The sequence below is a fragment of the Apis mellifera genome, linkage group LG1 (assembly GCF_003254395.2).
Source record: "Apis mellifera strain DH4 linkage group LG1, Amel_HAv3.1, whole genome shotgun sequence".
Taxonomy (NCBI): Eukaryota; Metazoa; Arthropoda; class Insecta; order Hymenoptera; family Apidae; genus Apis; species Apis mellifera.
Window position 1 is genome coordinate 24747276 of NC_037638.1, and position 16479 is coordinate 24763754.

Here is a 16479-nt window from a genome sequence, read left to right on the forward strand (position 1 = left end):
TAACATTAATTTCGTTAATTATCGAATAAAGCGAAAATCAACTGATTTACCTTGAAAGAGAAACGATATATTTTTTCCACAATTATAATTTTTATTATCCTTTCTCGAGGCTGTTGGTAGAATTTTCAAGTGTCAACAACTCTTCTCATAAGATACGAGTTTCGATCTTTTCCAAGTACGAGATGTAGGTTGGTTAATATTTGCCTGGAGCGGAGATAGTAGTGATTTCGATCTCTTTGATACGAGTTTAAATTGGATTGGTGTAGATTTGTTTCATTGGAAGAGTGGTTGAGAAGGATGTTACGATGTGAAGTAAATTAATCGTAGTTTCTAAGTACTTTCTGGTAATACTATATACTTAGAATATATAGAAAAGAAATCTTGAAAAGTGTGAACGAAAATATTCGAAGATGACGCGATATTCCTCGGAAGGACGGAGAGGCATTATTTTTTATCGAGTTAAAGGTAATTAATTTAACGAAGACTACGACGGAGGCACTTTCGTCCGATGGTTCATTTTCATTTAAAGGAGAGGGAGAGAGAGAGAGGGGAGGAGACGTCTATAAAATTAATGAAGCGAGCGGTACGCTTCGAGTTTACTACTAGTTTCGTTACGATTCGACCTTAGCTTAAATATCAAGCGTAAACCGTAAAACTTATTTCCCTCGAAGACGTCGAAATACGAGATAAATTTATAGCAAAAAATTTCGAAAGTGAAAATAATTTTTTGTCACAAATACGAATTTTATATATATACTTACGTCGTCGACTTCCCAGCCTTGTTTCTGCCAGAAATAGCAGCTAATAAAGGCGGCTGCAACCACTGCCAAAGGTCCGGCACCTCCTAGCTCAATCGCCTCGCTTCCAAACACTGCCAACAATCCACCCCCTAACAACATCAACACTCTCATGGGCACCATAAAGGGCTGAAACGAGAAACGAATTTGTACAATTAAAATAGACGCTTGGATAAAAGTAAAACAATCTTTTAATCGCTTCACCTCTTCCAAAATTTTCTCTCTTGTTGAAATATTTGGCATTAAAGATCGAAAGGATTTTCAATTGATTGCGAAAAATGTAAGAATCATGTTTTTTTTTCATCTTTCAAATCTTTGTGTCGCTTATCGAACGTGAAAATTGATCGTAATTTCACGAAAAATTTTTTATCGTTATAATAATTATATTTCAAAATCAATTGAAGGAGATGGATATATAAATAAGAAGCTAAAGGATAAATGGTTCATCCTGTTTATCTTGGATAAAATAAATTTCTTATTAGCGATAATATTAGTAATATTAAAATTTAATATTATTTGGTAATTAATCGATTATCAAATCCATCCAAGAATATGAAAAAAATTATTAAAAATAATCTAGTTATAGCATGACAAATTTGATCATCGTTAATTCACGATCCTGGCGATCTTCGAATTCCATTCGAATAATTAAACTTATCGATAATTCCAATATTCCTGAAAGCTAAAATAAGATTCCTAATATTTTTACGATTAATCGATACGAATCATTCTATATAATTTAAAAATCAAATTCGAGAAAGATCTCGTTCGAAAGAATTAAAATCGTATAATTTCCAATACCTCGAAACGTTTAGAAATTATATCGAATCTTTTCGAATTCTTTCAATTAAATTGCACGTTTGGTAGAAAATAAAAATTACGACAATTTCCAATCGAAGAATAATCGAAAAATTTCAAAGTTTCGTTAACGATTCATTAAATTTTCGTTCCGCTTCGTCCCGAGAATTACTTGCTTTTCTTTTCACGGGAAAATTCCGTGGAAAATCTGAAAGATCCTCGAAACGGGATGTTCGGGATGAGGTCGAAAATAAATCGCCAACGGAATGGACTGGTCCGCTTCCGGTTCTCGCCGTACCGAGGAAACGAATGGCGGCCGTACACGCCGAGTGTTGCTCGATCGGCGACGAGGAGAAACTTCTTCGCAACCGTTGTGTACGTGTACGTGTCGTGTACACAGGCAAGGGAAGAGGAATCACCGGGGTCTTTTACCCACCCGGCCAAAATATGAATAAAGAAGAAGGGAATGGATATCCTCGATTTTTCTCCTCTCCTCATTATTATTGAAATTCTCGTATATACTTGGAGTTTTCGAGGGGGAGGGGAGGGAAAGGAAGAACATTATGTTTGCACGATTCTCGTTTCCTCCTTATTTTTAATATATTCGAAAATTTCCTCGCTCCTTTTATATTTTCTTACATTCGTTATTCCTCTCATCTTTATCGCTCAACTATCGCATTTCCTCCCATTTTCAAAAAAGATTACGTTTCTTCTATCTTTTTTTTTTTTTTTGCTTATCATTTGATCGATTTTTGTTATTATCCTTCAAGAATTTTCTTCGATCGAGAAAGAAAATTAGGAGGAAAAGTGTACGAGCGTGAGAATTATATTCGATTCGATAATTGCAAATAAATAATTCGACGCGCGTAGCGACGCTCTTTGTAACGTTCCTTCCTTTTCTCAACAATCACCATCTCGATCCATTTATTCCGGCTTTTAAACGCCCCTCGTCGACAAAATATCACCTTTTCGTTCGTATCAAGGGATTCCGTTAAAAATTCTTCCACACTCGAGGCCACACTTTATTCCCTTCGATACGTGATACGGTTTAAATGCTTTCTTTGAAAACCCTTCCACGATTTCCTATCTTTTGAACGGACCATCGATATCTCGTTTCCCTCGACAATCCATCAAGAAATAACCGCCAACCAATATTCCTACGAAAAAAATTTGATTTTATCGTGTTCTTGTAGATGTGGACTGTACAGAGAATTGAAAATGTGTGGGCAAGAACGAGGAGAAAATAAATTTGAAAATAAATTCTCGACGAACTTGGGAGAATAAATTTAATTTAAGATTTTATTATTTCGTCGATAATTCTCGGAAGAAATTTATTGCATTATAATTATCGAACAAACAAACGCATATATATATAAAATTCTTAAAATTGCACAAGTAAATTGCCTTCTCTCTTTTTCATTGAAAATAAATATAAACGATCATAGATCATAATTTTCCACTTTGGTAATCGAGTTAAAAATTACGTATCAATCGACATCAAAAATGTACAGTACAAAAAAGGAATATTATTGTCTAATCTACAATCTATTCTTTCAAAAACGTAAAAAAATCCCAATTCGCGGAAAGCGAAACGAGTTTTTTCCCTCGAAAAGAAAAGAAAAGAAAAGAGAAAGATAAATAAATCGAGCCACGATTACGTCCAACGTGTCGATAATTAAGATCGTTCACCTTGACCTCGTCCAAAATGGCCCTTTTTCCCTTCTCCGGAATTTTTTTGCTCCCGCTTCGTCTCCGGCCAATTTCACCGCCAATGGTAAATCCGCCCGCTTTTAACGAGCGGCCCGTTAAAGGTAAGCCACACTTTGTGAAACTGCACGGAATAAGACGGCATTCCGACCCGCATTTGTTCTACCTTTTTCCTACCAACCCTCCGTCGGATCGAAGATCCACTTACGTTTCGAAATTTAATTCAATAATGCCAAGGATTTGTCTCCTTCTCGTTGTAAACTTCGATCGCGTCCAGCTGGAGCGTTGCTCGATAAAAGATTTCAACCGCAGACTTCTTCCTTCCTTCCAGGGATTGCAATTAGTTTTATCTTTTATATTATCTCTTTTTGAGTTTGGATAATTTTGTAATTTTCTGCTAAATTTTCTTCTTCTTATTTTGTTTTCTCATATGATAAATTTTGTTTTTTATTCGATGTTGGTATTTTTAAAAAAATATTCGATCGAAAGGAGTAAATAAGACGAATAATTTTAGGGAATAATTCGATTAAAATAAAAGATATATTTAATAAAGAAAATAGAAATAAATCATATCGTATAGATGTGGACCATGCCGATGCCTTTGATTTACTAAATTGTGCTCGCTATGTCGAGTCGTACGGCGGTACAAAGAGGGGGAAAGAAACAAAACAAAGAATCGAAGCAGCGATCGCGTCCAATGACACTCGACACATAAATATACAAGATACGTACGAATTTCGCACTTTTACGTATATAAATTCAATTACATATATAAATTCTTATTTTTCTATGCAATCTTTTCTACACTGCACCAAGATTTACTATTAATTTGTGATTATTCTTATTAAGAAATAATAAGATACATCTTTACATATATAAATTAAACAATTCTTATTTTTCTATACACTTGCAATCTTTTCTACGTTGCACCAAGATTTATTTGGTGCATTATAAATTTGTGATCATTCTTTGATTAAATAAAATAAAGAATATATTTAATAAAAGAAATAGAAATAAACTAAACTACTTTATACAGACGTGAATCGTGCCAATGACTTTACTAAACTAAGCTCGCTATGTCGCATCGTACGGTGATTTAAAGAGAGGGAAAGAAACAAAACAAAGAATCGAAACGCGTCCAATGACACACAACTCACATAACTATACAAGTTTCGTACTTATATATATATAAATTAAACAATTCTTATTTTTCTATACACTTGCAATCTTTTTTATATTGCACCAAGATTTACTATTAATTTGTGATTATTCTTATTAAGAAATAATAAGATACATATCTTTACATATATAAAATAAACAATTCTTATTTTTCTATACACTTGCAATCTTTTCTACGTTGCACCAAGATTTATTTGATGCACTATATATTTGTGATCATTCTTCGATTAAATAAAATAAAGAATATATTTAATAAAAGAAATAGAAATGAACTACTTTATTCAGACGTGAATCGTGCCAATGTCTTTATTAAACTGAGCTCGCTATGTCATATCGAGATTCAAAGAAGGGGAAAGAAACAAAACAAAGAATCGAAACGCGTCCAACTCACATAAATATACAAATTTCGCACTTATAAATATAAATTAAATAATTCTTATTTTTCTACATACTTGCAATCTTTTTTATATTGCACCAAGATTTATTTGATGCATTATATATTTGTGATCATTCTTGGATTAAATAAAATAAAGAATATATTTAATAAAAGAAATAGAAATAAACTACGTTATATAGACGCGAATCGTGCCGATGCCTTTACTAAACTAAGCTCACTATGTCGTATGGAGGTTCAAAGAGGGGGAAAGAAACAAAACAAAGAATCGAAACGCGTCCAACTCACATAAATATACAAGTTTCGTACCTTTATATATATAAATTAAACAATTCTTATTTTTCTACACACTTGTAATCTTTTCTACGTTGCACCAAGATTTATTTGGTACACTATATATTTGTGATCATTCTTCGATTAAATAAAATAAAGAATATATTTAATAAAATAGAAATAAATTACGTTATACACACATGAATCGTGCCAATGCCTTTATTAAACTGAGCTCACTATGTCGTACGGCGGTTCAAAGAAGGGGAAAGAAACAAAACAAAGAATCGAAACGCGTCCAACTCACATAAATATACAAGTTTCGTACCTTTATATATATAAATTAAACAATTCTTATTTTTCTATACAATCTTGCAATCTTTTCTACGTTGCACCAAGATTTATCCCTTAATTAATTTCTTACGAACACAATTGAAGAAAAATCTCTTCCACAATGCCAACGAAGATTTCTATGAATAATTTATCGTTGTATACACACGTTTATATACACAATTTCGAACGACAAGGATCATAGATCGAGCGTCCTCCACTTGCAACGATATTCGAGTTTCGATGCGCACGTAACGCGCACGTGTTCGCTGCGATCATTCGGTTACACGTGGCTCTGCCGCGGCTCTCTCCTATACGCGTCGCGATATTGCCATAAGTCCCTGAATATTGCGTTCCGATTGGGATACGTGTGCACGCGTGTGAATAAGTAAACGCGTCCCCCGGCAGACTTTCAATGGACGCGTGTCTCCCTCTCGTCCAAACCTCATCCACGAAATATTGCCTCGATTCGAGATTTATCGAATGGATGCGGCCACCGATACCGTATGAAGTAACGTCGAAACGTTGAATATTGGATCGAAAGGCATGAATGCTCATCTATTAATTATTTTTGATAGATTTTTAACGATAGATTTCCATTTTTTCTTTCTCTTTACTAAATTCTTTCCTCGTTCAAATGGAAAATCTACGTTACAAACTGGTGATTTTTCTTCGCCCATTGTTACAAATATCTATCTATTTTCAGATTTTCAGATGGACACTCCGTCCATTTCCAATTTTGCCCATATCGATGTTCGAAATTTATCGGGTTGAAAATACAATTTTCGATGGACAAAGTAAAACGTTAAATGTCGGATCGAAAGGAATTAATTACTTTCTGCAGAGCAACGAAATTACTCTTCTCAACTTTCCGAATAAATTTCTCCCCCCCGGCTCCTAGAAAATAGAAAGTTAAACATCCCTCAATTATAAACTCGTGATTTTTCTTCGGCTTAAATAAACCGCAAAAAAAAGAAATCCAAACCAAAACTTTTTCCCCACTCGCTTCCAACTCTAAGAATATTTAGGAAAACGGGGCGAACTTTCAAAGGCAATCGAAAATTTTTCACGAGCTTCCCCTCGAGTCTTGAAATTCGAACGACGAAACCAACAGAGTCGTCCCAATCCCGCGATCGCTACCACGTGAACGAGTTTTACGATACTGGATGCTATCTTCCTTTTTTCTTCTTTTCTTTCCTTTCCTTTCTTCCTTCCTCCTTTCTTTTCCACCCCGTTCGATCGATCTTCGACAAGAAACGCAGAGTGAGAAGCATTCGATTCCAATATCTATCGTCTCACGGTTTTTCTCCTCCTTCTATTCTCCATGCATACGATCCTCTTTTTTTTTTTATATTTGTTCGGGCCAACCTCGTTTCGCGAGCACGAGAAAGAATTTATTGGTTCTCCAGAGGGAGAGAGGGATTAAAGATTGATATTTATTATATATATATGTAAAAAGTTATTTTTCTAGAGAAATACGAGGATTACGTATATCGTGTTTCTATCTTCTTCTTCTTCTTCTTCTTCTTCTCTTTCTCTTTTCTTCGTTCAATTGCACGTTCGCTATGATGGATGCATTAAAATATTCAATTTTATTCAGACAGATTCGTTTTTAATATTCCATCGATCTATTGATTTCTCTCTTTCAACTTCTTGACGAAGATTATTCCGATATTTTGAATGTTTTACACAAATCATTCTTCGCTTTTAATCTTTCATCCCGCAATTTCGAACTATCGATCGACACTTTGAATGCTGTAGATCGGTTATTAGCGACGAAATATTAGAATCGTACAATATATACTTTTTGAAAGATTCACGCTTCTAACAAACCGTATTCTTCCTCTTAGTTCTCAGAATCATCAATCTAAATCTAATATCTCAAGCTAAACAGATCCTCGTTCGATCATAATCCATTCGTCGCTCACACGTTTCGCAATTTATTTTCACCTGCGATTAAACTTGTGAAGGAAGAAGGTCCCGATTTTTAATGAAAAACTCTCCAGAAAATTGTTACACTCGAGAAACTTAAAGAAACGATTCACTTACTGTTGAATTCGGGGAAAAAATTCCAGCAACAATATCAATCTTGATCTCGACGTCCTCGAGGGGGAGAAATTTCGAGAAATTCTCGATTCCAGAGCCAATCTCGGATAATCAATTACCGGATTACAAAGCGATTGGACGCTCGAAAGGAAGGAAACAGGGAAATGCAGCCATGTATTTCCTTACACACGTACGGAGATATCCATTTCTTGGTCGATGCATGGATACAACAGTGTACATCGAAAGGATATTTTTCTTCTTTTGGAATAATTACGGTGTAATGAAAAGTAGAATAATCTTCATAAATTGAATATCCGTATGAATTTATTTTACATTTTTACGTGAAAATTCACTTCCCTTGATTCCCTAAATACTTAAATAAAAATCTAGAAATCGTTTCTTAACCTAGCTTTTCACAGAGATGATCTCACGAGCAAAAACCTCGAACGTTATTTATAATCGACTATGAGTAGTAAATTGAATATCCATATGAATTTATTTTACATTTTTACAAATTCATTTCCCTCTAAATATTTAAATAAAAATCTAGAAATCGTTATTTATGATCGATTATGAGTGGTAAATTGAATATCCATATGAATTTATTTTATATTTTTACGTGAAAATTCCCTCTAAATATTTAAATAAAAATCTAGAAATCGTTTCTTAACCTAGCCCTTCATGAATAATCTCACAAAAAACAAACACAAAAACCCCGAACGTTATTTGTATGATCGATTATGAGCGGTAAAACTTCTTAATCGTTCTAATTTAGTTCAGCATCCACTCGTTTAGCAGTGTCGAGACAAATTCTATTTCTTTCCTTTCCTCCTAATTTCCAGATTTCGATATTAGTATGTGATCGATAATTTTTTTTTAAACGAGTCCAAATCCCTCAGCAAATAAAAAATTTCCTTCTCCATCGTTTTCGATTCAAAACAAATTCTTCGAAGAGAAGAAATCGAAGAAGAGATAAAAGATTCCGTAGATTCGTTTTTGGAGAATTGGGAGAAATATTGAATGATTATACGTTTTCAATCAACAGTATTGAGATAATGAGTATCGAGATGGTTTTAATATGTTAATTTACAAAAGATTAATCGAGTAATAAAATCAAACAATTTTTCTTTCTCTTCATCCAATTTATAAAATATCTTTGTTCATCTTCAATCTTTTCGACAATTATCAACAGAATGCATATATTTGGGATAAATCTAGCTGTTTCAAGTGCTATTTACGAAATCTACAATTAATGTAGATTGCTCTCGTGTTATCGTCAACATTTACCAGGATATATATTGTGCATAATTTCTTTCACACTTTTATATAATTAAATCCTTTCTTTTTATTATTCGTATATTTAAAGTCAATCCTGGCTTAAAAAAAAATTAGGATCATTCATATTCATTTATCAATATTTTCGATGAAATTTAAAATCCTGAACGAAATTAATTGCAATTTATTATTTATCGATATACATACGATAATAATTTATGTATCACGATACACGATATCTTATTATTCCTATCAATCAGCCAACTCTGCCCATACACGAATTATTAATATATACTAGCAATTAATCAAAATAGTAATTAAAATTTATTATCAAATAACGCGTTATTAAAAACTCGAAAAATATTGAGAATTGCGAGTATTCTTCTTTCTTTTTCTACCTTCTTAAATTAAAAATTAAATTCAATTTTAATAAAAAGAAAAATTCTCACGATAAAATTAAAGATCTCGTAGCCATCCGATATGAATCCATTCTCGATACCGTTTAATAATTTCGAAATTCTTCCACGGATATAAACAAAATAAGGATTCGTGGATTGGAAATGGTGAACGAAAACGATATTTCGTTTCCTCGCTCGGGTGTCTCAGCCATTCGAGAGGCACAGAGGAGGAGAATCGATTCCGCGCCGCTTTATTTCTCCTCTCGAATCTATCGGGAGAAAGATTTCGATACTCTACAGAGACAGACAGAAACCGAGAATAGATAGAAACTGTGGACAGAGGAAAGGAGGAAATGGTTCGAGACGCGTATCCTCGAACAAATATGATAAACGTCCTCGAAAATGCGATTAAATTTCGTTCGAGTTTTTTTCAATAATATCAAGTTTACGTATAATTCGATCGATATACGAGAATAATTTTCGACAAAAGTTTGATATTTGTCTCTCTTCGAGGAAGAAATAAAAATAAAAAATTTTGAGAAGAAATACGGTCGATTTAGAAATTTACAATTTTTGGATATTTAAAAAGCGTTTAATTTGTTCCACGACGATACGATTTCTCTATAAATTTGAATTTTCCATTTTCTTGGAGAAACGAGCGATCGAGCATATTTCTTACGTTATCCGCTTGCTCCCTTCTTCAGGAACAACATTTCATTTTATAAGATGAACAGTTAATCTGCTCTATAAACGATCCCAAGTATCGAGCCGACGGTAGGGCAAATATTCTGTTTGCTAATTGTATAGCAGAGTAATAATATTGGCCGTATTTGCCGGCAACGTTTGCGAATCTTTGATAAGCGGTTATTGTGAACAAGGATAATATTTGTTTTAATGGGTAGGGAGTTTCGAGTGCAATAACGTGGCGAGCTTACAAAATTATCTAACAAGGGAAATCTTATACTCGCTTTAATTACCGATGGCATGCAACCACCTGCGATGCCCGCATTTACGATCTTGCATTTGGATTGGAAAATTTTGCTTTCACGCTTGCATTGCCAAATGTGTACACCAGGGGACAACAAGGGGGAAAGGAAGATGTGACCTAATCTAACCTATCTACCTGTTTCTATCCAAGACACAGCCTCGAGTTACGAGTCAAAATTCTCGCAAATCCCTTTCGAAATTTGTTGAATCCGGCGACAGGTACACGGATTTTCGGCAATATACGGAAAGGAAGATCTGGATTTAATCTAAGCTAACAATATATCTACACAGCCTCAAGTTTGTTACAAGTCAAAATTCTACAAATCCCTTTCGAAATTTGTTGAATCTAGATCCACAGATTCTTGGCAATATAACATACATCACAAGTTAAAGGAAGATGTAATTTAACCTAACTATCCATATAGTCTCAAGTCTGTCACAAGTTAAAATTCTACAAATCTCTTTTGAAATTTGAATCTAGCAACAAATCCACAGATTCTTGGCAATATAACATACATCATAAGTTAAAGGAAGATCTAATTTAATCTAACTATCTATAGAGTCTCAAATTTGTCACAAGTTAAAATTTTACAAATCCCTTTTGAAATTTGTTGAATCTAGCGAGAGATTGACAGCAATATAACATATACAAGTCAAAGAAAGATCTAAACCTAACTTAACATTATCTATCCGTGACACACTCTCAATTTTGTCAAAAGCAAGTCAAAAATTTACAAATCTGTTTTAAAATTTGTTGAATCTAGCGATAGGTTGATGACATATAACATGTCAATATATTACAAATCAAAGAAAGATCTTAACCTAACCTAACACTACCTATATACTCTCAAGTTTGTCACAAGTCAAAAATCTATAAATCTCTTTTGAAATTTGTTGAATTTAGTGACAGATTGATGGCAATATAACAATATATAATAATATATAATAATATATACAAATCAAAGAAAGATCTTAACCTAAAATCTAACTCTACACACTCTCAAGTTTGTCACAAGTAAAAAAAATCTACAAATCCCTTTTGAAATTTGTTGAATCTAGTAACAGGTTGATATAACATGTACACTACAAATCAAAGGAAGATCTTAACTTAACCTAACACTATCTACATACTCTCAAGTTTGTCACAAGTCAAAAATCTACAAATTTCTTTTGAAATTTGTTGAATCTAGTGACAGATTGATGGCAATATTACAAGTCAAAGGAAGATCTTAAGCTAACCTAACACTACATACTTAATTCTACATTCTCAAGTTTGTCATAAATTAAAAATCTATAAATTTTGAAATTTGTTGAATCTTGACAGGTTAATAGCAATATATAATAATATATAATAATATATATAAGTCAAAGGAAGATTTTAACCTAATCTAACACTATACACCTAACTCTACATACTCTCAAGTTTGTCACAAGTAAAAAATCTACAAATTTCTTTTGAAATTTGTTGAATCTACTAACAAGTTGATATAACATGTACACTACAAGTCAAAGATCTTAACCTAACCTAACACTACCTACACACTCTCAAGTTTGTCACAAGTAAAAAATCTACAAATCCCTTTTGAAATTTGTCGAATCTAGTGACAGGTTAATAGCAATATATAATAATATATAATAATATATACAAATCAAAGGAAAATCTTAATCTAATCTAACACTATACACCTAACTCTACACAATCTCAAGTTTGTCACAAGTAAAAAATCTACAAATCCCTTTTGAAATTTGAATCTAGTAACAGGTTGATATAACATGTACACTACAAATCAAAGGAAGTAACCTAATCTAAACGCTATCTACATGTGACACTCTCAATTTTGTCAAAAGCAGATCAAAAATCTAAAAAATCCGTTTCGAAATTTGTTGAATCTATCAACAGGATTCACGGATTCACGGATTCTCGGTGGCAACAAATTTTCCTTATCGAAGCTTCGAAACTAGCAGTAAAACGAAGGGTCTCGAAATATCGAACCGTTTCACCCGTAATCCCCCGGCAAACAAAACATTCGCGGCCACGTAACCTAAAATATAACCGGGAGCATATCGGCGCAAATCCTCGTTGGCACGTCACGAGGATCTAAAAGCCTCGAAACACGATCCAAAAGCGTTCCCTTCGACGAGGTATTATCCTTCCAACCAAAGTCTTTCGTTCCGTTCCGTCTTCCCTTTCGCTTTGCCCCTTTCGCAACGGATCCTTCGTTCGAAAACCATTCCCCTTCCTCCATCGAATCCTCGATTCGCTCTCGACACGAATTTCTCTCCAAGCGGCGCGAATAGCGCGAAAAAAGGGTTGAGAGGGGTGGACGAGGAGGCAATGCAGAGGTGGCAATGCGGCAAAGCGGTGGAGCGGCTAGCTTTCCCGGCCGAATCCGTACACAAACATTTAATCCGAATCGATAGCTGGTTTTCGATTGAATTTCAAATCTTTCGCAATCGATACCTCGCGGACGAGTGTTGTTGCGCGTGCAAATTAAATATCGCAGGGAGGTGTTGTGTCTACTATCGTGAAAGGGAGGGACAGGGGGAGATAGTTTGTCAAAAAGTTGGACCAAGATTATTTTGAATGGTTAAAGAGATTTGTTCGAGCGTTTTATCAGCTGCGAAGTTGAAGAAAAATGTTAAAGGAAAAAGTTTTGGAAAATGAGAACACGGTGCGTAAATTTGCAGAGTTGTATTCTTGCAAATTCAGATGGAAAAAAAAAGAAATTCGATACATTTCGATATCGATCAACATCGCTTATTATCTCCCCTATAACGAATCATCCGAATTTCGAAATTAATTAACGAAGCAACCGTGTCCCTCCCTCGACAACAATTGCTCATCGGGGACTAATCAGCTGATTGATTGGTCAAACAAGAGTATAAATCTCGGCCGAGATAAATTTCGCGTTATTATATTACATTCGATCGAATCATTGCCAACTTCCATCATCGTCGAATCAGACAAGGAACAAGATTTGGATCGAATTAAATCTCTCTGCAAGGAAATTTGAATAATGGAAACAACAAGTTGAAAAATGGAAGACGATAAATTTTTTTTCCGATCGATGAGGGATAATTATATTGAAATCGAGAGAAGAGGGAGGGATAACTAAATCTTCCTTTCTTCCCTTAGCGTTAAAGCGAAACGTTTAATCATCGTATTGGTCGAGGGAGTAAATATAATTACGCATCCATGGCAAATGTTTAGTTAAGTCTGGTAACCGTTCGGCCGTGGAATACGTACAAATTTAATCAAGGATCAAAGTTTGCTTAGATTTAAGCGCGATTCCAGCGGATCGTCCGTACGACGATGGAGCTTTGCGGGGAAAATAGCCTCTTAAGGATCTAAACTGTAACTCGTGTATAAAGTATGAATTGCATAACTAACCGCTTACGTAAACAGTTTTCCCATTCATACGAGCAGAAGTGACACGAGGCGAGGTTTGGAAAATGAAGCGCAGAGATTGGTTCCCGGCTTTCATTAGACGTGGCGCTTCGTATTCTCGACGTAATATCCTACACGATACATAGATTTTACGTCAAGTATATTAATAGATCTCATTGAGGGGGAAATTCTAGGTATTAATGAAACGTGAGGATGTTTGTTCCGGAACACATGGGAGAACATGTGAGGTGTACGAGTCATCGTACGTGTTATTAATAAGATCATTACAATAAAGAGATATTTATCGAAAGAAACGAATATATCCATCGAGTGATTAAAAATCCATTAAATCCTATTAAAAATTAGGAAAACTTTGAACCGCTATAACTCCGAAGATATTGACTTCCGGTCAACGAATGAAGAATCATTAGAAGCGTCGAACCTTGCACTTTGAAACGCTTTTCGAATTATCTTTATACGTCTTTCGGCTTTTGAGATATCATCGTATAAAGAAAAGAGTAATTTTCAATCACGTATCTTAAACTCGACTGAATCCTATTAAAATTAGGAAAACTTTGAACCGCTATAACTCCGAAGATATTGACTTCCGGTTAACAAATAAAAAATCATTAGAAGCATGGAACCTTGCACTTTGAAACGCTTTTCGAATTATCTTTATACGTCTTTCGATTTTCGAGATATCATCGTGTAAAGAAAAGAGTAATTTTCAATCACGTATCCTAAACTCGAGCGAATTCTATTAAAATTATCAAAAATTTGAATCGCTATAACTTCGAAGATATTGACTTCCGGTCAACGAGTGAAGAATCATTAGACGCATCGAATCTTGTACTTTGAAACGTTTTTCGAATTATCTTTATACGTCTTCGAGTTCTTGAGATATTATCGTGTGAAGAAGAGAATAATTTTCAATCACGTATCTTAAACTCGAATCCTATTAAAATTAGAAAAACTTTGAATCGCTATAACTTCGAAGATATTGACTTCCGGTCAACGAGTAAAGAATCATTAGAAACGTGGAACCTTGCACTTTGAAACGTTTTTCGAATTATCTTTATACGTCTTTCGGCTTTCGAGATATCATCGTGTAAAGAAAAGAGTAATTTTCAATCACGTATCTTAAATTTAAGCGAATTCTATTAAAATTAGGAAAACTTTGAATCGCTATAATTCCCAAGATATTGACTTCCGGTCAACGAGTAAAAAATCATTAGAAGCGTGGAACCTTGTACTTTGAAACGCTTTTCGAATTATCTTTATACATCTTCAAGTTCTTGAGATATTATCGTGTAAAGAAGAGAGTAATTTTCAATCATGTATTTTAAACTCGACCGAATCCTATTAAAATTATCAAAAATTTAAATCGCTATAACTCCGAAAATATTGACTTCCAGTCAATGAATAAAGAATCATTAGAAGCTTGCACTTTGAAATGCTTTTCGAATTATCTTTATACATCTTCAAGTTCTTGAGATATCATCGTATAAAGAAAAGAATAATTTTCAATCACGTATCTTAAACTCGACCGAATCCTATTAAAATTAGAAAAACTTTGAATCGCTATAACTCTGAAGATATTGACTTTCGGTGAACGAGTGAAGAATCATTAGAAGCATCGAATCTTGCACTTTGAAACGTTTTTCGAATTATCTTTATACGTCTTTCGGTTTTCGAGATATCATCGTGTAAAGAAAAGAATAATTTTCATTCTCCTTGTCTCCTTATTCGCTCGTCTCACTGACCTATCCGAAACTGGAGGGACAAGCGATTCCTGAAAATACGTAGTACGCGTAGTTTCCGTAGGAAAGAATGTAGGTCAGTGGGTCGGCGAGCCCATTCATAACATCTGCACCGCCTTTAATGGACGCTTTAAAAAGCTTCGGCAATCGATCGAGATGAATCAAAATGTGATTTCAATGGCACCGTTTCCCCTATTCCTTTTTCCAAATTCTCATAGCAAAATCTTTAATTTTTTTCTTCTACTGATTTTTTTTTTTTGCGAAAAAATCCCTTAGAAGAAGACCTTTCAACTTTTCACACTTTCACGTGCAACGAGAAAAAAAAATATCTTTCTAACGAATAGGAATTCAATTCAAATCGAAACAGAAAGAAAGGATCTCTCGAAGAAACAGAGATAAACGTAGAGGAATAGAGAAAGAGACGTATATGAAGAATAAATGGGAAACAACGAGCGAGCGAAACTGCAGACCTCGTAGATAGATCTACAAACGGCGCAGCATGGATCATTCAGCCTGTTCGAGACAATTCAACAGTTAAGCAGAGGGAAACCGAGGATGACTTACATAGGGCGAACGAGCAAGACATGTTGGCTTGGCTAGCACGGAGGCGGCTATAAAACGAACGGACAATAACACTTTTCTATCACGATTCTGCCTTACCGGTTGACCGGATCAAAGCACGAGCGAAACCATCCACTTGAATTGGACATTGTGAGAATTTTCTCTTCGAGCGGAGGAAGCGATCTCTAGAGATGGACATCCTGTTCGACGTTGCCTCCGTTTCTTTGCAAAAGGAATTCGTTATGGTCATCGAGAAGGAAGATGGAGAACGTGGATGTGCTTTTGTACTCGTCGAGCATCGCAATTGTAATCGTCAAAAAAAAAAAAAAAGATGAATGAATTGATCAATACTATCTTTTTTTTTAGACGATTACAAACGATTACAATTTATTGAGGATTATATATATAAGTTTCTTGAGGATTTATATATATAATATAATTTGACAGTTTTCAAAAATTGTTTTAATATATTTTAGCACGACCACGATTCGAGGTATAATAGTTAATTTCGAAATGTAATTATATTAACATAGGATCAATTTCCATAAATTGTATAACGATGTAATAACGATTCTGAATATATTCTGAT

The 16479-nt window shown here is 34.3% G+C and overlaps 1 protein-coding gene across 5 annotated transcripts in view; it reads right to left on the minus strand.

The window, feature by feature from the left end:
- LOC410780 (sodium/hydrogen exchanger 9B2) overlaps positions 1–16479 on the minus strand; it is a 133925-nt gene that overhangs the window by 17844 nt on the left and 99602 nt on the right. For all 5 annotated transcript variants that reach the window (XM_026446255.1, XM_026446252.1, XM_026446251.1 and 2 more), the window contains one exon: positions 762–926. In XM_026446255.1, coding sequence (XP_026302040.1) covers positions 762–926 — 165 coding nt within the window. The remainder of the gene's footprint in view (positions 1–761; positions 927–16479) is intronic.